Below are 26,335 nucleotides of genomic sequence, written 5' to 3' on the forward strand. Positions count from 1 at the left end.
ACCAAAAAGATGCTGGTACAAATAATCTCACTACTTGTAAGCAGCGGAGATGAGCAGGAGCTATATGGACCTGTCAAAACCAGAATCTGGTCAAAATAATCTGATTTTCCTCCATGAAAGGGTAAGGGCATGGTGAAGAAGAGCCCTGGCTGCCATTTAAGTGGCTTTTAAGGATGATGTAGATGGGATGTTGGGTAGGTACAAAACCCACTGGATAATTACACTCAGAGGGTTATCTGCAGTTCACTGTTGAAAAGGAAGGGGTCTGCTGAATGAAGTTCAGGGACATCTGTTCCAGGTCTGGCTTTGTTCAGCATTTCCATTAATGCCCTGGATGATGGAGGAGAATGTGCACTTGCTAAATCTGCAGATTGGGAAGTATCCAGTGACAAAATTACTTGCCTAACAGGTCTTTAGAATAAGCAGGACCCTGCTTGGGTTGCAGTACCAAGGCGATACAGCTAGGGAGGTACTGGGGACTTGTGAGAGAGAGACATCCTGGAGAAGGTCTGTAGGACACCTGCTGTATTTGTGCTGGATCAGAGAGCATGAGTCCATGTCCTGGCCCCATGAGGAGGGAGCCGAATATGGGAGGTTGTACTGGCTCAGCTGCATCAGGAAGGCAGGTGGCATTTGGAAAGCAGGGGATGTCTCCCAGAGCTCTCTGCTGCCAACTTGCTCACTTTGTTATTTACTGTTGGCCATCTCTGGTGTCTGCAGATTTTAAGGTTTTCCCGAGGTTGTGTCAGTTACTTGGTGCCATTGTACAAAGTGCTCTCAGCTCAGAGCTGGTGTGTGGTTTGCCATCTGGATCCTACATGGTACAATACCTCTGACTGCAGAAACAGACCCCACCATCTTCTCCATACAGGATCTGGAAGGAGAAACTTGGACAAACTAGCCAGCCTGCAGAGCCCCTGGCCACACACTTCTATGCACCTCGTGTGGGTACTGATTGAGTCTGTCCTGCTCAGAAATCAGACTGGTCTGCCGTAACGTTAATTGAACTGACTGCATAGAAAACCTCAGGCTGAAAAATCAGTACCTAAACTAGGTCTTGACTTTTCCCCACTGGCTCCAACAGGAGATCATGAGAACCGTGTGCTGGAGTTAGCCTTCTGCTCTGTATATTTGGGCGTACCTTTCAACAGCTGAATCCTGCAATGGTCAGCAGCAGCCAGGCTTGCACACCCCCACCCCAACTGAACCTCATCTGCTCTGTGAGACAAGTAGAAGATCTTCACAAGCATCATAGCAACATGGACAATCAAAGCTGCACAGAAACTGCTCAAGGCAAAGTGCAGCCACTAGAGCAGGTTAAAAGGCAAGGAGGAGCTCATGTTGCTCTTGGCTTCAGCTGGGGAGAAGAGAAGGGAGAATTTTCTTTCCCTCTATAGACACATCACTCAAGTGAAAGGGAAGCTGGGTCTCCCTTCAATTTCTTCTCCAGGCAAAGCTGCATCTTTACGAGAGAGGCCTGTTCTGGCATAGCCGTGTTCCCACCTGTGCTTGAGATCAACAGGGGGTGGAGGAGCAGGGTGTGTGGAAAGGTTGTAGGGAAGGACCAGGTGCGTGAAGAGCTCAGCTCCTTCATCAAGGAGTGGGAGAGGATTATGGCACAACCTGGCTTGGGTTATCAGGGAGAGGAGTTAGATTCAGCTGTGAGCCAGGCTCAGTGGAAGACAAGATATTAGAGAGAAGGCTAGGCCCTTCTTTTTTCCCTTAGGGGGAAAGGGAAGAGAAGGGAGTTAAACACAATAGCACCAAGATGAGGTGTGTTTGGTGGGAAGGCTGCTGGATGGAGGCTCCAGCACAGAATGGAGACTAACCACTGAAGCTATCTCAGCAGCACTGGTGCCCAGCAGTGAGATAGGATCCAGGTTACAATGAATGGTCTCATCGTGGATGCACTACATCTATGTTTTAGATGCTTATGCTTGATCTTTGAATGCATGTTGTGGATAGGGTTGTGCTTCCAGCGGTAACTGTTTTAGTGCAGGGTAACTTGGCTCCCTCCTTCTGGATTAGCTCAGAGCAAAGAATAATTTTGCTACAGTGAAACTGGGCTGACGTCTGTGACTGCTTTCAGCATCTGCTCACCAATACGTTCAGCAGCAGCTGCTCCCTGGGGAACGGGCTTTGGCAAAGACGGAGTGGCTCATATGCTTTGCTTGTGAGGGACCTCTTACTGTGTTCTAGTGAGGATCCCTTCTCAGCAAAGAACTTGCTTCCTCTCTGCATGCTAGCAACATTGCAGAAATGTTATTTATGCAAGGTTTGCCTGTCCCATTCATCCAAGTAAGACAGTTTGTTGTGGTGATGTGTTTGTTGGTTTTTTTCCCTAAGAGAAAAGTAAAATATCCTGGTTGTGCTTTCACCTTGGAGCATGTGCCTGATGAAGGGAAAGGAGGCTGCATGGGGCAGGGATGTCCTGCTCCCCTGTTGCATATGGAGCTTCCTTGGGCTCTTGGAGGAACCCACTGTATCCCTCTGCATTGGCTGAAGCAGCAGGTCCCCCTGGTGCATGTACATCTCAGGAGAGCCACCTCTGTTTCATGGCTTTCCCAACAGAAACAGGGCAGGTTGATGCAACTCAGCCTCTCCCCTGGCCCCCATCCAGCATGGCGGGGAAGCCTGAGCCAGGAGAGGCTCAACCTTCCTGCCACAGTGCTTGCATGCAGACAGGGAGCAGAAGGCTTGTTTTCCCCTTCATACTGTGTCCATGGGCTTTTGCTGTCCTGAGGAGCCAGGTGATTAATTTGTGAGGAACAGAGATAGTTCCTCCAGACCCGAGGCCCCTCTTCCAACTTGGGCTGCCTTGTGCCAGCGCTCCCAAGGATGCTTGCTCTCACCTGGACTGCTGGTGCTCGATTTCTGAGCCTGCAGATGCAGGTTTGTGCTCTCAATAACCAGACAGGCAGAAGCCTCAAAGGGATTGTGCCAACTTTTATTTTATTATCTTTTTTGGAAATGGGGTTTGGAGAAGGGAAGGGAAGGAGAAGTGCAAGGGGGAGCCGATTGTTGCAAAAGGAGATGCTTTGGATGTACACTGGCAAAGGTGTTCCTGTCTGACTGGAAATGACTGAAGCAGTAAAGCATGACAGGCCGGATGCCACCTCGGTGGATGTGCTTGCTTTACAGGGTTTTCAGTTTTAAGGTCTACTTTGTGGGTTATTTCACGTACAAAACAAAAAAGCATATTCTAATGTCAGTATATGTATTTGTATATATATGATATATATACACACACATATTTCATATCCTTGTGACTCCCAGTTCCTAAAGGCTTCAAGTCTGAAGGGCCATGCATATATATGCATTATAAAGAGAAATGCCAATCGACTGAGACAAGGCTTTCCTCATTGGCTGTGTGATAAATAACTGGGCAAGACGTCTTTAACTGAAATCTTGCATGCGCACAGGGAGAAGGGGTCAGCCGAGCACTGAATGGCAGCCCCCATGTTGCCTTGTCCCTGGCTGTTCCCCGCAGGGGTGGCATCTGGCTGCCTGTGCTGTCCCATGGATTTGGGGAGCTCCCTCCTGTGGGGCTCAGAGAGGCAGACTGAAACACACTTGGTTCTGCTGCCTGTGGGTCAGGCACCCTGCATGTTGGGGCTCCTATTTCCCTGTGGTGCTTCCAGTAGACTGTTTTGGTTTCTTTACCACGAAGGAGGAGGTTTGGTGGGCAAGAGGGGAAGGGGTTTGGGAGGGGAAAGACAGTCAAAATTCACCATACAATAGTTAGACAAATCTTCATAGATGTCCGTCTGCCTGCTCACCGTGCTCGCTGTCTCTTGCTCTCTCGTGTTCACTCTGATTCTCTGCAGGATGTACGCTGTTGTAGGGCTAAAGGTCTCCTTTTGTCAGGCTAAGGTCAAGTCCATGGTTGGCAGAGGGCAGCCCTTCATACGGGCCTGTCCACGGCATATTGGCAAGGGCTCAGATTGGAAGCTGCTGTCTGCACCGCTGGGTAGGTGAAGTTAGCATGCTGCTTGGCCTTCAGCCGCAGGCTGGCCAGGCTGGAGTTGCATGTGTCCCTGTACATGTAGGGGCTGGCTGTTGAGGCGTAAGGACAGGCACTGGATGAGACAGCAGAGTTGAGGCTTGGGCTGTTCAGGTTGTTGATGTTTCCCAGGTTGTTCAGGCTGGAGGCTGGTACTCCAGTCACCGCAGAAGGGACCATGGATGAAGGCATGGTCATTGAGGCAATGGAGCTGGGTGGGGAGAACATGGGCTGGGAGGAGAGGGGACTGACATTCATGGAGTTGAAGAACGGAAAACTCTTGGCCGAGAGCGGGCTGCTGGCAAGACCCTTGGTGGCCCAGTTGTTGTAGGAATAGCTGGAATACATGTCATCATAAGGCTGCATCAGTCCATTGAACTGGGCTCCAAAGCTGTTCTTGCACAGTTCGGCCTGTTGGTTCCTCTCCCGTTTCCTCCACTTAGCTCTGCGGTTTTTGAACCAGACCTGCAAGAGAGAGAGTGGGAGGGGATGGGAATCACTCTGGGCTGTCTCTGGAAGGGGCTTTGTCCCAGTCTCTTTGCCCAGGAAGGTGAGAGCTGTTGAAGGGCTGGGGATGCTCCCAGGCAGCTGGGAGGCTGAGCATCAGGAAAGGTTTGCAGCAAGAGGTCTGGGCTGCAGTGTTATCACCCAGTGAGAATCACCACCTAAATCAAAACTCAGCTACTGCCATTTTACAACATACAGAATAACCCATGTCACTCAACAAAGGGATGCCCTTTATACAGGGAAAAGGGAGGAAAATACTTGCTATATTTCCAAGTGATCACAGCCCAGGAAGAGGGGTTGGGGTTGTGTGACTTGGGAGCAAAGTATTTGGGTGATGCGGTTTGAGAGCTGCTGAGTGGAGGAGATAACTCTCTTGTTTTGACTTCACCTCAGGACCAGCCTAGGGTGGAGTGTTAGAAGTCTGTCTTCTAACAGGAAAATCTGTTAGCATTGAAGGGACTCAAACAATATAACTTCCTAGAGTGTGGAAGCTGCTGGAAGGCTATTCATGGTGCTGCTAACTCATATTTCTAGTAGAGAAGAGAAGCTCTCATTCCAGCTGGAGCCCTGCCACACTATGCCTGTGACTGCACAGTGGTTTGGGAACCCCAAAGAGTGCCCTCCAGCAAGGCTAAGGCTGGGGGACAATGGCACTGCAAGGAAGGGGTCTTCTGGGTTGGGGCAGCCAGCTGGTGGGGTTCTGTGTGGCAGAGCCTGGGCTTTGCATCTCCCTGTGTTGTTGCAAGGTGGCACTGGATGGGGAAGGCACTGCCAGCATGGGGTATGCGTGTGGCTGGGTGTGTCAAATCTCTGGTGTAGAGCCTGGTGAGCTGTTTTCAAGACAGGGAAATTTTCTAGGGCCCCTAATTTCTTCTGTGGTCTGGGGACAGCTTGGTGGCTTGTATCACAGCCAGCTTCCTCCCCACAAGTTTGGGCCTGGGAAGGCTGGAGGGCTGCAGTCCTACCCGGACTCGTGCCTCCGTCAGGTTGGTCCAGACTGCAATCTCCTCTCTGGTGCTCATGTCTGGATAACGGTTTCTCTGGAAAGTGGCTTCCAGCTCCTGGAGCTGCTGGCTGGTGAAGTGTGTCCTCTGCCTCCGTTGCTTCTTCTTGAGTGAGCTGTCTTCGGGGTTAGAGTCGTCTGTTTGGTTTTGCTGGGACTTCTCGGTGTCTGTGCAAGAAACAGAAAGATGGGATAGATTCCCCGAGTTAACTCAGGGGCTTGGATGCATTTGGGGAGTGCGTCCTTGGAGCAACCAGTGCATGCTCAGTGAGGTCCCCCTCTGCTGCGGCCACCAGCAGCTCCAGCTGCACCCACAGGAGTGGTCCCATCATCCTCCCTCGCCCTTCTGAGCAGGCGTCCACCCTGCATCACAACTAATGGCCCCTTGATGCAGCACAGCTTGCCCTCATTTAACAGCTGTAATGGATGTCAGCTTCCAAGTGACTGGATTTGGATTTTCCAAACTTCTAATCTCTGATTTTCATTTGTCACAGTTAAAATGGGTGATAGTGGCAGAACTTACCCAGGCCAGCAGTTTCCTGCTCTGCTTAAAAGTCTCTGCCTAAGGTGCCCTTTAAAAAAACTGAACAGAAATTGCCACTTACAACACAGCAAAAGATCCAGTAGTGTTTTTGCGGGCAAGTGATGGGAAAGGGCAAATTGCCAATGATAGCGAGTTGAGGCTCTTAAATTAACTAAATTTGAGGAGCACAAATTTTTATCCTTCTTCCCTTCTTACTCTTCTACCTTCTTACTTAGGTGCACATATTTTTATTTTTAAAAAGTAAGACGTGGCTTCTCTTAGACCTTACCATGAACTACTCCAGCATCTCCGCATCCTTCTGCCCCTGCCCTCCTCCTCACTGGAAGATCTCTCTCCTAGAGGCAGCATCTTTCATTTTGTTGCCCCTTAAATGAACATCTTGAAACTCTCCAGTGTTCACACTGGTATCTAACTGAAAAGTAGGGCTCAGCCTCCTCCTAGGCATTAAGCCCAGGCTTTAATGCTGAGCTTTGGGCTCCTGTGGCTGGAGGTGGGCAGTCAGGTACTTGCCTATGCCACAGTCATTCCTGGGGCTGTCAGTACTCTGCAAACAGGGGCAGAATGCAAATAGAAATATCTTCCACCATCAAAAGAAAATATCACATTTGAGCACTTGGGCAATCTATGGAGGACAACCACAGGGAGGAAAGCTACAGCTCATGTTTAATTCTGCTGGGAATCAAGACAAGCCACCATAGAAGAAAATTATTCCAGTGAAAATAATTTCTGATGTTCACCACCTCCTTCCTCTAATCTATAAGCAAGGTGAAGCAGTTCCAACTGAAAATCAGGTTTTCAGCAGGGAGGGGATATGTTCTTTTACAGTGGGAAATACTCAGCTAAACTAAGTAGAAATTATTGCAAACAGCTGCCGAACTGCTGCATCTGGGAGAAGAACCTTTAAAAATCCTGGCATCACTCCGCTAAGATTCATATTAAAAGGACTTTTTGTTTGGTTGTGGTTTTTAAGTGGGAACTAGCTTAAAAGACTTCAAAGTCCAGAAAAATCCTAACATGGAAGGTGTCTTGTACAGCCCCTTAAAAAGCAGAGAGGCAAGAAAACAGTAACCTGGAATACAGGTGGGTGAGGAAAAAAAAGGGTTACTCAAGTCAGATGGATGTGCTCTGGAAAAATGTACCCCATAAAACCTAAATGGAAAAGAGAGAGCCTAAGAGAGAAGCTGAAAAGTATCTGAGCCCCAACAGAGAAAGGACTCTGCTGCCAGGCAGGCAGTGCTGTACCCAATAGCAGGTGCTTTAATGGAGCCTGGCCCTGGGAGACACTCCAGTCCCATGAACCTGGTGCCACTACCCCGTTCCTGTGGCAGCATGTTAATTCAGAAATCTTTCCCTGCTGTTCCTGGAAAAACCCTCCTTGCACCTGCCTTCCTCCAAAGAGAGGAATGCTGGAGTCATGGAGAGCAGTTGCAGGAGAGACACTTGCTCTTCATGGAGGAAAACCTGGGTGCAGTCAGAAAAGATTTCTTTCTATGGGTACGTGTTGAACTGACTGAAGTCATGTGGGTTCCCTGCAGGCTCCCCACCAGCCACCTCTGCTTCTGTGGCATGTTTAATGCTATCCACCAACAGGAAAGCTCATGCAAAGAGAGCAAGCTGGCTATTGCTCATGACAGCAGGGCACAAGCTGGTTCCGCTGAGCAGGAAGGTGCTGTCTCCTGTTCCCAGTGCCAGGACCAGCTCACGGTTCCATCCAAGGTGTACCCACATGAGAACTTTCCCAGTGCACTCTTGAAACAGACAAAGCCATAGGATCTGAAAAGTGGAACGGTAGGGGCTGGCTGTGGTCTTCTGGTACTCTCCTCATTCCCATGAGCATCTTCATGTGGGAATCCCACATTCAGCAGAACTCTTGGAAGCATGCTTTTAATGTGGATTTTTTTATAGTGGTTCTTGCCAAGGAGATAAATCTGATTTCTCTAGCTCAGCGCTCTAAGCCAGTGTTGGAAGAGGGAGATTCCTGCATTACCCATCTCAAAAATGGATTAAAAGGGGAGCGATGCCACCACGTCTGACCTAGTTATTGGGAATGGCTCAGTACAGATGAAGGGACGTTTGGTTTGTTTGTTCATCTGCTAAGTCTGGGTTAAGAGCCCGAGGCACACAGGGGATATGTTCCCATAGAAGTCCCTGACAAATGTGGATTTCCAAAGGGGCTGCTGCCAAGCTGGAGGCTGTGCCCTGATCGGGAGCTCCTGCTCAGGTCCACCCTTCATGCAGGAAGAAACTACACCGAGAGGGAAGAATAAGGGAGCAAAGGTACCACTGGCTTATCAGCTGCACCTGGGTGGAAGAGCTCACCAAGTATCTTGCTTTGGTATTTGACTTCTCCATACCTTCTGGTATAGAACTTCCTATAAGTCTTCTGAAGTCCAAGGAGATGTAGGAGTCCTGACTTTGAGCCTGGAAAAATCTCTGCAGCTACATGTTCCTCTTATTGTTCTCTCTGCTTCTGCACCTGCTACCTGTGGCTCTTCCTGAGCATTGCTTATAGGGAGTGTCATCTCTGTTTCTGCTGCTTTTCTAGGCAGGGGAAAAGTGCCCTCTGTAAATGGTGCAGAGATTGGACATTGCAGTGGAGACAAAAAGCATGGCAATATAGGTAAACAAGAGACCCCGCAGGAAGGACAGACCCTGTGGGTGCCCTGAATCCATGCTGAGGAGCAGAATATAGGGAGATGCAGGGTAGTTCGTCACCTTATCCTTGTTCTCCCCCCGACTTGTGCTGCCTGATGAAACCAAACGGAAAGGGGTGTCACAAACCATGCCACACCATCAGAGGATGCTTGGGATATCTGAGAGCTGAGCCCAGACAAGCAAGGTTTGTGTTCCCTTCCTCAGGAACTCTTACTCTGCAGATGAAGGAAGCAGAGTCAAGGAGGAGTAGGCAGGCTGCTCTCTTGAGGACAGGCAAGAAGTGCCAGATGTGCAGCCCTGCCCCACTGTGGGGCAGCCCTCAGTGGCATGCTCTGCTCTGCCTGACACTGGCGATGTGTGGCTGCCATTGGCCTCTCTGGTGTGAATGCACAAGCTGCCGGCCTCTGCATGCTGGTAGTGCTGGCAAACGCCCACCTCCCAGAACCATTTTATTTCTAGACCGTTTAAGACAGTGGGGAGTGACGTAGCCAGGCACCCGGCGTTTATTGTCAACCCAAAATAGGTTGTGGAATATATCTCGTGCACGTTTGCCCACTCAATGAAACGACTGCGGTCATAGCTGGAATTAGCTGCTCATGCCTAATGGAAAAAAAAAAGTCAGCTCCTAAATTGGCAGTTCTGCGGCATGCCAGGGTGGGCTCGATCGGGAAGGCCACTTGAATGGAGAGAACCGCCGCGCATCCAAAGCAGCTGACGAGGAGCCACTGAGCTTGGGGATGTGCCCAACTAAGGTACGCGTGCAGCAGGGAATTTGGCGGGTGGATTCTCTGACCATAGTTATCCTAGCGTAACTCCCTTCATGATACTTACTCTGGGGAATTTTAATCTGCATCATTATGCTTATTAGCTTTTGCATGCGGGTGAGCCTGGAGGCTTTACGCAGGGAGCAGCAGGCTGTCCCTGGCCCTTGCCTTCCCTCGTGCTGGCACTGGCAGGAGCAGCTTTGTATTGTCCTGCCACATCAAGAGCAAAAAGGGACGGAACGGTCACAGGACAGATGCAAAATCCAGGGAAGCCATAGCATTTGGTAGTTGATTTCTGAGCAGGCATGAATGGTGATGTTTCTTCTTCAGAGCCTGATAAAGAATGCAGTAGGCTTGGGGTTGATTCAGCCTTTGGGAATGGTCAGAGGCACCTCCTTGGGACAGGAGCAGCTCACTGCAGAGCCTTGCACCAAGACGCAGGTGACCAGGCTTTTTCAGTTAAAGCAGGGACAAGACAATATTTCTCTTCCTTCTTATTGCCTGAACCTGGAAAGTTCAGCCCAAGGTTAACCCATAGCATGGAAAGTTTCAACCTAAGCAACTTAAATGAAGTTAAAAAAAAAGGGGGGGGGGGCAACTTATAACTAGGTGTAGCCTTCTCTGCCTTGGACGAGATTTCCCATGTTGTAGGCAGAGCTGTCCTGCTCTGGGGACCCAGTTTAGGTGAATACAATAAAATCATGGCTGGGCAGTGACCCAGCTTGCCTGATTCCTGCACACCACAGGCTGTGCCCTCTGTCAGCAGTGGTTTCCCACAGCCAGGACCAGGCAACCACATCACCGGGATGGTGCTCTTGCCCTCCCAATGGCTGTCATTGTGCTACGCATCCCTATGCCTTCCCCCTGCTTGCTGGGACAGCTGTGCTGCTGTGGCACTGTGCTGGCTTGTGGTATGAGAGGAAGCTCAGTGTGTCCCTGGGAGCACTGCAGCTGACTCCTGCAAGCCACTGGCCACCCGGATCCACCTGCAAAGACAGGTCAGGGCCTCTCTTGCATCTCGAGCCTTGCACTCACCACTGTGGTCCTGCCCTTTGCAGCTGTGCTCGTGTTGAGAGGTTCCGGAGTCTGAGAGAGACAAGGCTGGGCTGCGAGCCTCCGCATCTGCCAGCAGGTTGAAATCCATGGGGCAGGGATGGGTGGCAAAGGACAAGGAATCTGAAAAAGCAGCAGGCACAGGGTGATTAGAGAGATGAATCTGTGTATGTGACCTCTCCCCACCCCTTCTGGGAGGGACTTGCCAACCCTTGAGGAAAGGCCTAGGAAAAGCAAAGGATCCCTCTGTGATCCTTGGACCCCTTTGAGTTTCCTGGCTGGAAAATGGACATGCCAGGCTTTCTGCTGAGCTTCCCTATAAATCAAAGATCATCTAGTGACACTTCTATTTGCAGCCTTCAGAGAAAGAGCCTCCAATTTATAGGTGACATTCAGACTGAAATAGCAACACCGGGAGCATGCTGTGTAACGGAGATCTGAGGAAGTGGTTCTGGACCAGCCAAGGGCTGTTAGCACCTTCTCCAGACATCTCACCTCTCCCATCCTCCCTGCCCAGCTTCCCTCCTCTTTCTCCCTTGCTTCTCCACAAACCGGTCAAGCCCAAGTAAAGCTGTCCAGAGAGCACTAACACAGATGTACGCACAGACAATCTCAAAAGAAGAGTACCCCTGTGCATGGAACTGATAGGAAGGCATGTCTGCCTGCACAGCTGCTGCTGCAAGCAGGGACCCAGGCAGTGCAAGTGGAGTCCTCTGGAGTACATAAGGACCTCTGTAGCCTGAATTAACATGGGAATCACATTACGCACCCTTGGGTGCCTGGGAATGAGTGATCCTGGCTGCAGCAGCAGCTCGCTTCCAGCCTTGGGTCATCCTGGCTGAAGGCTCCCTGTGTCCTCCCAAGTGACTGTCCTGTGCCTGTGAGCCACCTCCCCTGGCTGAAAGCATCCCAGCTGGGAAGCTGGCAGTGCTGCTCCCCACAACTGCAGGCACCACTGGGATTTCTCTACCACCTCTTTCCACACCTCTGTCCCAGGATCAATTACTTTCATCATGCTCTTCCTTGGGGCCCCTGTACCCTACCCCTGTGTTGCCCAGAAGAGCTTGGCTGAGAGCACCACTTTGTTCTGGACCACCCTGGACACTCATGAAGAGGCAAGCATGAAGCGGTAAGGGCTACAAGCCCAGCCACATCAACTTGGAAAGGTGAGCTGGCCCTGCGTTAGCCCTTAATCTGAGTTTCATAACCCTGCTGTATGAAGGACCAATGCAGGTGTAATGGTTTCTGAAGGCTAGACTGCTTTGAGGGGAGCCATAGCCCCTAAAACTCTAGTCACCCCAGCTAATAGCTCACCTTCCCATCTAGGGAGCCTCTCACTCTAAAACATAACAGCAGCTGATGCACTGTGCCAGGATCAGGGACCCCTGGGTTTAGGGGGGGTTTGGACCAGATGTTTGGAATTTCCAAACTGCAGGTGGAGGTCAGTTGTGAAGACTGGATTCTAGCTGGTAAACAATTGCCCAGCCCCTCAAATTCATGCGTGTCAGGGAGGGAGCCTGCTGAAGTCAGTATTTCGTCTGGACTGTGCTAGCGTTTAGACATGTAAACAAGAGATTAATTGCATAGCTGTTGCACCTCCTTTGGAGGTGGATGACAGTGACTAAGAATGTATTTTCAGAGCTGTCTAAAACCTCCTACCAATTTGAGCAGGGCTGCTGCCAGGGCCCTTGGCAAGGCTGACCCCCATACCTGCAAGTGTGCTTCCCAGACCGTGGTAAGAGGGCAAGGAGCCATTTCTAATGGTTACCTGCCCAGTTTCTGCAGCAGATCTTGCTCACAAAATCACCAGCAGTTTCCCTGGCTCTCCCCTTCGCTTGACCTCCATCCTTAGCCTTTCCTGGGTGCTGACGAATCTGTCTCGACACCGGCCTCAATCAGTGCTCTCTGAAGGGACCTGGTGTCTGTTTCCCAGACCTTTGCCTCACTCTGGGCTGCTTCTCTCCTGTGGGAGAGAAGTGGCAGGGGCTCCATCTTTGCCGTGAGGTTGGTTTCCATTTCTACCTCGCAGCAAGCCTGACCTTTGATGTCCACCAGCTGTGTAAGCTCCTGGCAGCAGCAGGGCACAGCCCTGTTGCTTTTTGCCATGTGTACGTACATGCAGTGATGTGACAGGGGCTGTGTTTTCTTTAATACCTTTGCATGGAGTAGGGGGAGTCCATCTGCTGCTGATATTGCCATGGCTTTTAGCATTACTCTCGGAATTATGCAGAAACGCGCAGTGAATTAATTCCATGGATTAAGTCTTGATTAAGATGTGTGTCACTTTGCTGTCTCAGAATTTATTAAGAGCCCTTCTTGAGGCGGCGGCAGATGGAATTTCTGCCCAATGTTTGTAGATGATAATTTCCCCTCTTCTACAGCCATTTGCATATGATTGCATCTGTCAAGCACAATTTCCTCTCTTCTAGGGCTTGACTCTCTACTGGACCAGATTTAAGGAGGAATTCAGACCTGCCTTGCTGTAACTGAAGGACACTGTCCTCCTGTGCAGGGTCCTGTTTGCTTTGATACTCTTTTTGCACATCTTGCACTGCTTTCATCTGTGCAAACTAGAACAAAGGTGGGAAAATCGGGGAGGAGTATTTTACAGCTGGTTCCATAGGTGTAAATGACCACACAAGGTACAAGGCTCAGGGGCAGCCAGTCCAGGATTGAAAATTCATGCCCCATCCTGAACCGCACCAGTGCAGTGGTTATGAGGTTGATCCAAGCTGCTGCGCACAACGCAGCATGCCTGGCCTGCCTCAGAGATGCAGTGGGCACCTAGATTAAAACTGGTTTTAAAGTGTGGCCCATATTCAAGTTGAAACTGGGACTTGAGGCTCAGAACAAGTTTGCTTTTTGAACTGAACTTAAAACTAGGAGGATTTCAGAGAGGAGATTTTGTATGTATACATGTAATTACATACCTATTGCATGTGCCCTATATGGTGGCATCAAGGAAGGCCGCCTCAGCTCACTGAGGTCTCAGGTCACAGAGAAGCAAAAGCAAAGGGAGAGGGGGATCGGCTCAGCATGATTATGAAGGACCACAGGAAAAGTCTGCAATGGTGACAGCACATGAGCTCTGTACCAATGTATTTACCCAAAGGCAACCCCATGCCACTAACACAAAAGGCTGTAGGTATTATTCTAGCCCTTTTGGATTTAATTAAAGGAGCTTTCTTCCACATTGGCTAGATCTTGCTGTAGGCAGAGGCATTAAGAAAGTCAGCGCTAAACCTTCATGGCATTTCTATCAAGTTGTTTGCCTGGTCTCAGGGAGTTACTGAAATTCGCACCTCAAAAACACCTTTAGACAAAACAAAATTTATCTCCATCTGAGTCTTCACCTCACTTTTAACATAAAAGAACAGTTTCTTTAGGCACAGCTACTGTATTAGCTATTTGCAGCCAGGCTTGCTCAATGGTTTCAGTTTTGTAAAACTAGCTCTGGCTCCTAGCCTGCTCCAGCACCTGTAACTCCCTCCATCAATGTACATAACTGCTCCCAAGGTAAAGGTTCCCAACTCTGACCCTTTCTTCCAGTTGCTACCCATATGCATCCTCTCCCTGGCTCCCGTGCAACAGGGAGCCCTCCAGCTGGACTGGGAGCTGCTGTCCCTGCACCGTGGGCACAGTGGAGGGCAGGGGGAAGAGACCAGCTTTGGTTCTGGGCCTTTTCTCATTTCAAATTCACCCCCTTTCTGCATCAGTGTCAGGCTGCCCAAGTTGGGGCCATTGGAGCAGAAGCGCACTTCTACGTGAGGAGGGAAGCCTTGTTTACCCAAAAAGAGCAAGCGAGGGCCCCTGTGACCTCTCTCCTGGTTCTCAGTAACACACTGCTCTATCAGTCAGGAGCAAAGATGCCTTTGCTTGGTTTTTTTGGAGGGGCAGGAAGGAAACATAAAGGCTGACTGTGAGCCAAGTAAGGCTAATTATAGTGGTGGCTTTTGTGAAGTGGATGTTGCCTGCTGAGAGCTGCCTTCAGATTGACAAGTGCGTGCTGCTCAACTCCCTGCACTACTGTCGGTGAGCAGGCTACCTGCTGAACCTGCTTTGGCAGGTTGATCTGGAGGGGAAAAGCTGTCTCGGGTTGTTTTGATGTTATTTGGCTTCTCATGGGCATGCAGGGGACCTGATACTTGAGGACCTAGGCAGCAGCAGCATATAGACCACTGGTGACCCACAGGTAGGAGGGAAGCCCAACTGGCTGGGCTCCCTACCACAGATCGGCACAGCCTCACAGACCTGTGAGCTTCCCCCACTGCCTGTGCCTCCGGCCAGGGCCATGGTAGCTGCAGCCTCTGCTTGGGATTGCTGATCTCCACAAAGGGTTTAGGGGTTATCCCTCAGGCTGAAAGGTGCTCTGAGATTGGTTGGGGGGTCGGTGTCTTTTCTTTCTTCCATCCCCTGAGGTGAAGGTATGATGTTACACTAGATGTCTTGGGGTCAGAGCTGTCTCTTCCTGCTCCATCAATCCCAGAAGTCAAACTGCTGGGAGTAACTGGATTCCTGATGGAGTCTGGCCGATTGCTTCACTCCTCTCGTGCTCGTGTTCCCTGTGTGCTGCCTTACTTTTAGCAGAGATAAACATTTTGGACTCTATTTAACTGTGCATTTTCAGGAAGATAATCTGCCTCCATACTTTGGTTCCCAGGAGGAGCTGAGCCAAGGTGGAGCAGCCCCTGCCTCTTCCTCTGCCCCATGTCAAGGGGAAAGGGGCTGAGGCTGTGCCTGTTCAATCCTGGGATAGTATTTTGTTCTCTGGATACACGTGTTTGTTCAGGGGATGGTGCCATCAGAGTGCCTGTGGGCTGGGATTTCAAGTGCCACAGAGTGCACCGCACATGAATTGCACTGCAACCTGAGAGCCAGGCTCTCTTTGCTAGCTGACATGAGTGCTGCCTGCAACAGGCTCTTTCCCTGCAACTAGAAAGAAAAAAGGATGGGACACAAGACAAGCTGATCCTTCTTTCCTCAAGACTACAGAAATACAACTACGGGGAAACCAGGGTCACCCACTGCTAAACATCTCAGTGTAGCTTGAAGTCTCTAATCTTAATGGAATTGCAGCAGGAACCAAGAGTGACCATTAATCACTGGAAGATAAACAGCAACAGCCAAACGGTGACCCAGAGCACAGAGCCATTACAGGACAGGAGAGCAAGCTGCCTGCCTTCCAAAAACTTCAGGCTGTGCACAGCCCCAGGCTAGCTGAGCAGGACTTTTAGGTGCATTCTCAGAAATGGATCATGGACCTCCAGCAAGGGCTGTCACACATTATAATAAATTTTATTTCTCGATTTAGTCCTTGCAGTTGGGCACTAACTCCTGAGCTCTGATGGTGGGTTGTTTTGTAGCAGTGTGTGCTGCTTTGAAGCCTGGACCATGGTTTGGGTTTTTTTTCCTCCCACCAGGAGGAATTGCCAAAGCTCCCTGAGATGCTTGGTATCTTATTGCTGTCGGAGCAAGTTGGCTGGCACTGCCCTGCACACTGTGTGGGCTGCAAGAGCATCACCAGCAGCGTGTGATGCCACACTAAGCGCAGCAGCCCAGGCCATGGCTGCTGGGCTTCCTGCCTGCAGCCAACGGCATAGGCTGGCTTTGAGGAGGGCATTCAAGCTGTTTCTATTCCTTTTGTGCGTGGCTCCATGGAGAAGTTCCTGATAACGTGAGGCAGGAAGAGGATGGGGAGATAAGGCACTGTCATTTACTTGGCTTATGATGTAGGTAAAACCACTTGGCTGTTCTGAGACTCCATCCTTCATCTCAGAAAATGATGTTAATGAGCCTGAGCTGGTAGAGGCAATGAAGCAAAATTCCTTTAAGTGCTTCCAGATCCTCAGATAAGAGGTGCTAGGGAAATGCCCAGCCTTGCTGGACACTGCCTAATACATTCCCCAGGGGCTGGCGGCAGCCTGCAAGGTGAGAGCAAGCCGCTTGCTTCCTCTGCTTTGACAGGAGCCTCCAGCTGCGGAGGAGGGTGACAGCTGAAACCTCTGCTCTGGGCAGCACAGGGTTAATAAATCGCCTGTATTCCGGAGGATTATCACAATGGAAACGTCCCAAGGATTGACAGCTCCATACCCATGTCCACAGCAAAAAAAGCCCACAATGGAATGTGTCCCGTTCGCTTATTTGATGGGCCGCACCGTGCCCCTGTGCTGGGGAAGCGCCCTGATGTAACCATGCCCTGTACATAACACACCGTCCTCCCCAATGGGTGCGTCTGCGGCCCCTGGACCAGACTGGTGCAGACCTCACTGAGCTAAAGAGCGGGGGTCTGCAGAGACAGGGTGACATGCTTGGGCTTGGCTTAAAGCAAGCTATTTGCATTAGTATCTTTGGAACCCAGTGCTGCCCTTAGCCTTCCTGGACAGTTTTTGAAATGGCACCCAAAATTTGGAAATGAAGAGCTAATCCTAACACAGAAGGAAAGTCTTGCCAGACTTTCTGTAAAGCTGGGTTTTTTTCCCTAAACTAAATGTTCGTACTTCTTGTATTCTTGTAAACATTGCACTGCAGGTCTCTCCGTGTCCGGCTGGGTTTCTGGTATCCCTTGGACGCTCTGCCTCAGCAGGGCTTTCAGCACCTTGGCTCCATCAGCCAGGACTGGGATTTTCTTTCTGACAAACTATGCAGTTATATTAATAAAGCCATGCTTTGTTATGGCTTATTTTGTTTGTTAGGCATCTGGAACAAAATAAATCAGCAAAGGCTCAGTTTTGCCCAAACAAATGGCGATCGCACAAAGTTGCTGGCATGGTGAGGCTCCACGGCGCAGGAGTGCTGGGAGTGAGAGTGTGGTCTGCAATTATGGGGGAAGAAAAGTCCTTCAGGGAAATTAATCCCTTTGCTTTGACGAAGGGAGAAAAGAGACCAATTTCAGTAAGAAATTCTGCCTGGGGAGAATCTCGCAACCAAAACAAAGGACCCACTAACGCAGAGCACTGGCATCGGCCTGGCCCAGATGTACCGACCCCGCTTGTCCCTTCCTTCCCTTTCCTGCTCCCACAGACCTGGCTGGCTTCAAAGCGACCCATGCCAGCACCATGGAATCCGCTTGTGTCCACATGGGAGAAATACTTGCACAGCCACAATGTATGAGGGACCGTGATCTCCTCTTGCACCCACAAGCTGAGCAGGAGCAGAGCCGGGAGAGCAAGACGAGACAGTTGCAAACCAGGATCCGGGGCAGGAGTGAGAGGCGCAAGCAGCCTGCCTGCAGCTCAGGGGCCAGACACGCGCTGCTCGCACAGCAGCAAAGGGCAGCAGGGCCTGGCATCAGCAGATCGGTATGCGTTGCTGTATTTATTTGGGTGATTGTATGAATTTGACTAATTATTCCGGCAGTCAAAGGGAACTGGCCTGATTCCCATGGGGGCTGTGCTCACAGCAGCATGGCAGGGTCATTTCTGTATCTCTGCCGCCGTAAAGTTGGCCCATTTTAGAGAGGTTTAGATAGCGAGATCAAGGACTGGAGCTCTGACTCCAGCTGCTGTCAGGAGTTTTGTATGCAGATGGAGGGCAACAGATGACTCAGACATTACCGAAGATGTAAATGATTCTCACAATTAGTAAACAAGCTCAAGAAAGCCCCTAATCAAGTGGGTGATGCAGGGGGTTGAAGGTCAGGAAGGATGCCGCCGTGCCATCGGCACATCATACCCCTACGGCTGGCAGACCTCGATGCACTGTAGAGCTGCCCGTGGCTGCCATCCATCAGCACTGCAGCTACAAAGCAGCTTTTGGGGGGGGGGGGGGGGGGGATGTTGCTGGATCGTTGTTTTAAAACAGCCTGGCGGAGCCCAGAGGGTTGCAGGGCTGCAAAGGGAAAAGTAGTGACTGCTAAGGGTGCTGTGACGGCCCCACTAGCCGCCATGGCCAACGAGCGGCTCTGTTGGTTAAGGCAATGAGAGCCCAGAAGCGGCTGGCTCACTCCGAGGGACGTGTTGTCTCACAGTGCAAACCCACAGCGCTGGAGGGAGCCGATGTCTGCTGCGCCTGGCTGTAAGGTTTCCTGATGATTTGTCTGCCCGTGTCCCCCCCCCCCCCAGCAATTTATATTTAATTTTTTTTTAAAGCTCTCTGGCAGGAAAACCCTTGCAGGACGCAGGCTGCCGTGAATAAAACAAGCGGATGATCTCAGCCCGCAGTATCCCTCCCCTCTTCCTCGGGATCCTGCGGCTGGTAGGGCTGGGGCACGGGGAGGGTGACTCTGGGAATGATGCTGGAGCTCACTCCCCCCGACTCTGCCTTTATGGACCTTGCAACATGCCCTGACGGTCAGCCTGTTTACCCAGACGTTGTTTGAAGGGGGCTGAGGGAGGTGATTAGCCTTCCCCACTGCAAACACTGCTGGGTCCGATCCTGCAGCATTTTTGCAAGCGGCCTGTGCTGGCAGGATCAGGCCCACAGACCGCCTGGTATTCGTGCCGTGCGCCCACAGCAGACGGTTAAATTGTGCATATCAGGGGTAACGAAGAGGAGGAATGGCGGGTGGGCGAGCAGGGAGGGCTGCCAGCCCTCCATCCCTGCAGCCTCTCGCCCAGGTGCCCCGCTCAGGGCTGTGGCAAACCGCCCCGTGTCCCTAAATTCGGGGGCGCAACAGACATCACAAGCAGCAAAACAAGAGGTTTGAATTTCAGGATCCTTAAATGCACTGTACTGCCTAAGGACTGCATACAGAGTCTGTCTCTCTCCCCCCCCCCCCCCGCCAATTCCTTAGTTTTTCCATCTGCTAGAGGCTGCATCCCATGCGGAGCCTTGGGAGGTAGGCAGTTTGGGTGGGTAGGAAAGCAAGCTACAGAGCCCTAATTACTCATCCAGTCTGGCCCTCGGGCAATCCCATCAAAGTGGTTCAGAGAGAAAAGGGACAGGGCAGAGGGAAGTGAGCTGTCTCAAAACACTGCCGCTTGGGTCACACCACCTCCCTTCAACCGGCTGGCCAGCCTGCCTGCTCTGGGGACAGGGACCTTACACCCCGGGACACCTCCGCCTCACCCAGCCCGCTGTCACAGCCTGCCAGCAAACCCCACCTGCGGCTCCAGGGCAGCAGGAACGGCCCCCCCAGCCTCCCATCGTGGCCTGGGACTAGGGGCACATCTGAGCTCAAGCACTGGGTTTTCTAAACACTGGTATTAAAACCCACCCAACAAAAATTAAGCTGTGAAACTCTTATAAATGGGACACAAAAGTGCACGTTTGTTTGTCACCTTGGCATTTCTCCCTGGTTAGGTATGGATCCATACCCAGACTGACCTTTATGACTTGATTGATTTAGCTTAAAGATTTAGATTTTATTTTTTCAATCATCCTGGTACGCCCAGTCCTCTAGAAAGTCTTACTTATTTTGCAGGAAAACTTCCACGAATTTACTTTAAAAAAATAACCTTGCAATAAACGCATACAAAAAAAGAAAAGCAACCCCAACTTGTAGAACTGGAAGTTGGGATATTGCGGCACCAAAAATAAAACTGATGGAACAAAAAGGGAATTTCATGTGGTTTTCATTGTCAAGTCTAAGCTCAGAAACAAACAGGAAATAAAAATGGCTAAAACAAAAGAGATTTCTTTTAAAGTGTGTTCAAATCTAAGTGGGGAGCTGCTTTATTTGGGAGGGATTCTCTGTTTATTTGTTTTTCAGAAAGAGGAGTAAATAAAAATGTCCACACACAGACAGGTCAACTTGATTTACAGTTAAATCCTCATACTTCTCGCTGGTCATTTATAATAAGCTTTTTTTAAAAAAATTAGACTTGCATAAATGGCAGCATTGGAAGGGGGAGAAGAGGGAATGGGGTGTGTGGAATGCTTCTGCTTGAAATGAGGATGGGGCAAAGAAGGAACAAAGAGGAAGAAAGAGAGGTGAAAGTAACTGCAAACTCTCTGGTCATTCATTTTATTTCATCTTTGTACTTTTTCAGTTTTTGCAGGCAGCTCTGCAGGCACTGAGCCTTCCAGGGCATGCCATCCCACTGAAGATCCCCAAGTAGCAAATAAATGCGTTTATTTAAGAAGTCTGCAGGATCAGGGCTATGTGAAATAGAGCAGTGTATGTGCTATATCCTACAGACAGAAGTATTTCTTAGGCTCTCAGGTTTGGGGTTGTGGAACTTGTTTGATAGGGGTTTACAAACAGGTGTTTCAATCACAGTAGCTCTGATGGTGATTTTGAGGGGTTAATTTAATGCAGGCAGGACCCAGCTCCCCACATCAGCCGAGATCCCCAGCAGCTACAGCTCCATTACTGCATCTCTGAACACTTTGAACAGTTGAAGAATCAAATGGACAAAATTAATAGCAGCTTCTGCAAATTCATCTCTAGTTTCCCTCCTCTTTTGCACTGTTAACAGGGTGTAAATGTTTATTTTCTGGTGGAGCTGCGGTTTGGGAGATAGCAAAGATCATCGGATTGATGCCCAAGGAACAGAGCTTGTATTTCTGGCTCAGCTCAGCTCAGGTACTTCTACCAGAGCTCAGTTTCTCCTCTGCACAACAGGGATATTTCCCTTCGTGCTGAAGCATCCAAGAGATCCGCCTATGGAGAGGCTAGGTAGCTCCCAAGGAAAGACATCGTTAAGGTGCAGCTCTCCAATAAATGAGGGCTCTAACCTTGAACTTGTACCCTGCAAATCAGCAGGAAATTTCATGTTCAGTGTGTGGAGAGCTGGCCCTCTTCCTGAATCTGCTGGGGCAGTACTCTGACATCAGTGGGGAGGGAAGAGGGGGATCTTACTCGCTCACTCCCCATCTCTTTTTAAAGCCTAATAATAACAGAAACGTTTCTCAGCTTCTGCCCAGCTAGATCTCCTAGTTCCTTCCTGAAAACAACTTTTAATATTTAATTGTTGCTGAAAAACAGCAGATCCATCACTAACTATCCCACGGGAATTTGCGGCTCTGGCCAGGCTGCCATACCTGTCCTCCTCCAGGGTCAGAGGGAGATGAGGATTTTGAGCAAATCTTTTCGCACAGAAGCAACCCCCTCTGCGCTGAGTCCGGCCCCGGTCCCTTATGCTGCCGAGGCTCCAGGAACAGCCTGTGGACTCCCTTAAATGCCCCAAGGAAGCCCAGAGCTAATAACCAGCTTCATTCAATTCCCAGTCACATTATTATCCAATCTGCCAGAGGCATTAATATTCAGAGGTGAGGCGGGAGGAGGGCAGGGGTGCTGGCGAAGGGGGGGAGCAGCACACAAAGGGGAGGAAGGGAAGCGCAGCAGGCTGGCCTCAGAAATCCTCCTTCTCCAAGCCCATTTCAGCTGGGTGTTAACAAGAGAGAGTTTTTCCTATGGCCTCAGCACTAACTTCGATGCCAGTTGGTGGAGGCTGTCCCCCTGCCAACAGCAAATGCCCGGGCTTGGCACAGCCCAATGCCCTCAGCCCCAGCAGCCCACGGCAAGAGGGAGAGCTTTGCCCCCTCTGCCATGAGGCCCTAAGTAAATAGCAATCTCCCATTTTCTAGCAGCCAGACAATCACTGAGCCTGCATGGAGACACCACAAACTCCCATTTCTGACCTTCCACGGCCCCACAGTCTCATCCCGCTGCCTTTCCGACACAGGGCACACAGCATGAAAACACAGGTTCTCCCCATCAGGGACTTTGTTCCCAGCCCAGGTACCCCCCCTGTCCCCAGAGCTGGAGCACATGTGCCAGGTCACGAGACAGACCTCATGTCCCCAGCTCATCTCGTCTTCCTTTTGGAGCGGTCTCCTAGATCGGGTTTCTGGCTTTTTCTTTTTGGCAGTCTCCAAAGTCAGCCTCACCTCTCAATCTCAAGGTTTTGGGTAGCATCTGACGGAAAGAAAAGATGCCACTCTTTTTTGCCAGTTCTCCGTAGGGTACATTAACCAATACTTTTGCAATCCAGTCACAATTTACAGATCTATTAATTGCCTGAATTAAGCCCTTATAGAAATGTAATAGATACTAAGCGAGGCTTGCAGCAGTTCCTCTGCCAGAGATAGATACTGGTTTTTAAACCAGTGCCTTGGACAGGAGACAACTCAGGAATATAGATGAGTATTCATGGGGGGAGCTTGGGCTGCAGGTCACACAAACCCAGTAACACCAGTAACAACAAGAAAAACACTGCCCTTCCCCAGACCCCTCTCCAGGCTGTCAGGGAAAGACATCTCCCCGTGAGGGGTCCCTGTAAGGAGTACCGGGCATGGTGCAACCATTTGCTGATGAAACATCAAACCCTGCTCCGCTTCTGCAGACATTTGTGGAGACTGAAAGCAGCTACCGTGCTCTGCTGGTTCCTCAGGAGCCAGCAAGCAGCTCTTTGTGCCTCACAGCAAGGCACCATCGAAGCCTGCACAAACACCCATCCCTCCAGCTCACCGACAGGCCGAAGGGCTGGGAGGGAGTGCGGGGAGCCAGGGAGACCATGATTCCACTGCCAGAACGGCGGTCCTTTCCCTGTCTTTGGAAGGCAGAACAGGGGTGATGCTCCTGAAAGGCACCTTTCTGAGGTGTTGCTTTTAGCATCTCCCAAAATTGCAGAGGGGATAGAGCCATTTCATCCCTAGATCCTCTAGGCCACGGGCCAGGCGTGGAGGACCCACAAGCTTGTCTGGGGGATGCCGAATTCCCCTCTTTGCCTTCAGCCCTAGTCTCCACTTAGAACGTGCACGGATCATGGGCCCATCCGTTGGGAGGCTGCCTCCCTCCAAGGTGAGGGAACAGGGAGACAGACGAGGGACTGGTTATGACTGCTGCACCACCAGCTCGAGCATCAGCCCGGCGTGGTGGCTGGGGGCTCATACCCGGGGTCCTGCAGCAGCGTGCCCCTTTCCGGCCACCCCTGCGGAGCCGGGTGGGAAAGGTGTGCGGAGCCCCGGGAGCTCGCTGCTCCGGGCTGCCCAGACCCGACGGGGAGGAGGGGGCTGCACCGACCCCCGCCAGCGCCTCTGCAGGGCCCTTGGCGCTGCTGGGGGCGGGGGGAAGCCGGCACACTCCCAGCCCGTCGCCTCAGCTGTCCAGCCGCGGGGGCGCCGGGAGAGGGGCCGACAGGTGTGCCCCGCTCGGCGGCACCGGGCCCACCGCCCCCCCACCCCGAGCCCGCTCCAGCAGCTGCGGCTGAGCGCGGGCGGCGGCCCCCGCCCCGTCCGCCCTCCCCCGCCAGAGCTGCGGCCAGCCGGGGCGAAGCCGTCCTTCTCTCCCGTTCCGAGGAGGAGGACGGGGGGGAGGAGGAGAAGGGGGTGCCGCCCTGGCGGGCTAGCCCCTTCCCCGGGGCCGCACTCGTTGAGCGGGGAATAGCCGAGGGAGCGGCCGGTACCGGGCTCCGTCGGGCGCCCGCTGCGGTCTTCCGGGCTTCCCGGGCACACGGAGGGTCGCCGGTTTGCACAGTGCCCCCGGCGCCGGGGAGCCGGCGGAGCCCCGTGCAAGCGCCCGGAGGTCCGGCGGCCGGCTCTGCCCGCAGCCTCCCAGCCCCGGGCGGCCGTGCTCTGACGCGGCGGCTCGGAGGTCCCGGCGGAGCCGCCGCAGGGGTCGGCGCTCGCCGCCGCTCCTTCCCCCGCAGCCCGGCCAGGTCTGTTATTCCCGGTCGGGTCCCCGGGAGTCCCGGCCGCCGGGGCGCGGCAGCCAGCGGCGTCCCGGGGCAGGTTCGCCCCGTCCGCGGGGGCCGGCTCGCCTTCTCCCCGACGCTGCAGGGAGGTCGGCTCTGCTGTAAACAGGAGCCAGCCCGTTACATAAATATCATTTATCCAACTGTCCAAAAGCCGTCGGGCTGCCTTCCTTTTCCCCAGCGACGTCTCCCCGCGCCCTTCTCCCTCGGACCCTGCAGACAGCTGAGCCGCAGCCCGCAGCGCCGTTATTTACAGCGAGCCCCGGCTAATTTAAACAGCCCCTGCCCCGCTCGCCCGAGTGGAAAATGACTAAGTTTAGCAACGGCGAGAGGCTCCGGCAGCGCTTGCCGAGAGGGGCCCGCGGCGGCCCCGAGGGGGCGGCCGGGGCTGCGGCACCCCGGCGGCGGCGGGCAGGGGGCCGCCGGGCCCTGCAAGGGCAGAGCGGGGGAGGCGCCGCGCCCCGCCGCCGGCCGGGCGGCGGTCCCGGCAGCGCCGGGGTGGGGGGGGGGGGACAGCTCCGCCACACACGGCCCCGGGACCTCTTCGGGATGGCAGGGCAAGGCTCGATCCGCCCGCTCTCCCCCCCCTGCCCGCCGGCTGCCGCCCCTCGCCCCGTGGGAGGCGGCGGAAAGCGGGCCCCGGTCGGGACCGGCGCTGCCCCCGCGCTGCCGGGCAGAGCGCGCCGATCCGCCCCCGCCGGGGATGCTCTTACCCTGCGCCAGCGTCGGAAGGGCTTCGGGGAGGGGCGCCTGGGCTGGTACGGAGGGGCTCACGGGGAAAGAAGGGGAGAACCCCGCCCGGGAGGCCGGGGACGGAGGGGCACTTACAGCGGCTCCAGATGCGGGCTTGGCTGGGCGGCCTTAATCCAGCGAGAGGGGCGAAGCCGGCCCCCGCCCCGCGGCCCGGGCTGCTCTGCCGCTGTCAGAAAGTAAATCCCCCCGGCTCCCCGGGCACTCTGCGCCTCGCTGCCGTCCAGCGGCTCACGGGGACGGCGGAGGCGGAGGGCGCCGGCCGACTGCCTCCCATTCACCCTGGCCATTCACTTTATGGCGGGCGGCCGGCGCCCCCCGCCAGCTGCACCGGGCGCCCCGCTCCCGCCCGCCCCATTCCAGCTGCGCGCCCGCCGCCGCCCGCCCCGTCCAGCACCGCCCGCCCCGGCCCCGCCCCGCGCTCCCACCGCCCAATCGCCCCGCGATTCATTTACATCCCGCTGCATCCCGGCCCCAGGACTCGCCGAGGAGGGCGGTAGGACCCGCCCCCTCGGCGCTGGCCCCGCCCCCGTCCCGCCGCACCGGGGCCGCCGCCTCTGCCGTGCCGGAGCCAGTTGAGCGTCGGGTAGGGGGCATCACCCGGCCGCTGGGATCCCTGCTCTGCCAGCCCTGGGGGCACATAGGAGGTGTCCGTGTATATATATATATATATGTATGTATATGTACACTTACATATTGTTGTTATCGCTGCCGTTACCGTTGCCTGCGGGCGTCGTTCACTGTTCGGCGATCCGGTGCTCTGGAGCCGGTGCTGGGCGAGCCTGTTCGGGCTTTACAAGTTAGAACCACCAGCCAGGCAGAGGTTGCTGGGGGAGCCAAGTCCGTAGTCGGCTGCTGGAAGCGTTCCCCTGCGCGACGGAGCAGCGGTTGCAGAGGATGCTAATTACCGGCCAATTACTGCACGCACCGTTCCGGCTCTCGGCCGTACCGAGAAGCGTTTCTCTGGCAATACCATGCCGCTTCTGCCGGGACGCGGGGGCTGCCGGCTGGGAGGGAAACACCGCGCTCCCACCCGCAAATGGCTGGCTGGGAACCGACATGCTGCTTGTGTGTAGTTCAGGCTCCAGCCTGGCTCCTGCCGAAGTTCATGGCAAAATCCCGGTGCAGTGGTACAGGGTCCAGTCCCTCCCTGAAATGTCCCCAAATGCTCGCCCCCGCTAGAGCAAGCCTTGGACGTGTCGGACATGTTTGCACACACATTTCACTCCCAGCAGACACGTCCCGGTGCTTGCAGGGAGAGAGAGGTTTGCAGAAGTCGGCTTAGCCTCCCCGTCCTGCCCTGGGATGCCTGAGCCCAGGGGAGAGGTTTATCTCTGCCAGGCTCTTACGGAGCTGGATGTGTGATTCTACGCTCTGATTTTCTTGAGGTCATTTCCATGTCAACCTGCTCCCCGATTTATGATGCCAAAGGTCACCCTCAAGCTCTTACACTGACATGTTTTAGAGATTAGGAAATAA

At 53.0% G+C, this 26,335-nt stretch overlaps 2 protein-coding genes across 2 annotated transcripts; both read right to left on the reverse strand.

The window, feature by feature from the left end:
* Positions 1-3,268: 3,268 nt before the first annotated feature.
* On the reverse strand, positions 3,269-25,164 carry PITX3 (paired like homeodomain 3). Its single transcript, XM_049810995.1, has 4 exons — positions 24,935-25,164; positions 10,512-10,652; positions 5,476-5,681; positions 3,269-4,468 (listed from the first exon to the last, which is right to left on the reverse strand). The coding sequence occupies exons 2-4, from the start codon at positions 10,618-10,620 to the stop codon at positions 3,905-3,907; spliced, it is 879 nt and encodes a 292-aa protein (XP_049666952.1). The 5' UTR covers positions 10,621-10,652; positions 24,935-25,164; the 3' UTR covers positions 3,269-3,904.
* On the reverse strand, positions 23,301-25,917 carry LOC126042944 (translation initiation factor IF-2-like). The gene is made up of 4 exons (XM_049810713.1): positions 25,830-25,917; positions 25,575-25,725; positions 24,820-24,875; positions 23,301-24,205 (listed from the first exon to the last, which is right to left on the reverse strand). The coding sequence occupies exons 1-4, from the start codon at positions 25,915-25,917 to the stop codon at positions 23,301-23,303; spliced, it is 1,200 nt and encodes a 399-aa protein (XP_049666670.1).
* Between the last annotated feature and the right edge of the window lie 418 nt (positions 25,918-26,335).

This window comes from Accipiter gentilis, chromosome 9, assembly GCF_929443795.1.
Source record: "Accipiter gentilis chromosome 9, bAccGen1.1, whole genome shotgun sequence".
Lineage (NCBI taxonomy): Eukaryota > Metazoa > Chordata > Aves > Accipitriformes > Accipitridae > Astur > Astur gentilis.

Coding starts and splice junctions, on each gene's coding strand:
- PITX3 (XM_049810995.1), bottom strand. CDS start 10,620: ATGGATTTCAACCTGCTGGCAGATGCGGAGGCTCGCAGCCCAGCCTTG. Junction 5,682..10,511: donor CAAAGGGCAGGACCACAGTG/GTGAGTGCAAGG, acceptor TTTCTTGCACAG/ACACCGAGAAGTCCCAGCAA. Junction 4,469..5,475: donor TGACGGAGGCACGAGTCCGG/GTAGGACTGCAG, acceptor TCTCTCTTGCAG/GTCTGGTTCAAAAACCGCAG.
- LOC126042944 (XM_049810713.1), bottom strand. CDS start 25,917: ATGTCGGTTCCCAGCCAGCCATTTGCGGGTGGGAGCGCGGTGTTTCCC. Junction 25,726..25,829: donor GTCCCGGCAGAAGCGGCATG/GTATTGCCAGAG, acceptor TCCGTCGCGCAG/GGGAACGCTTCCAGCAGCCG. Junction 24,206..24,819: donor CCTTCCGACGCTGGCGCAGG/GTAAGAGCATCC, acceptor TCCTGTTTACAG/CAGAGCCGACCTCCCTGCAG.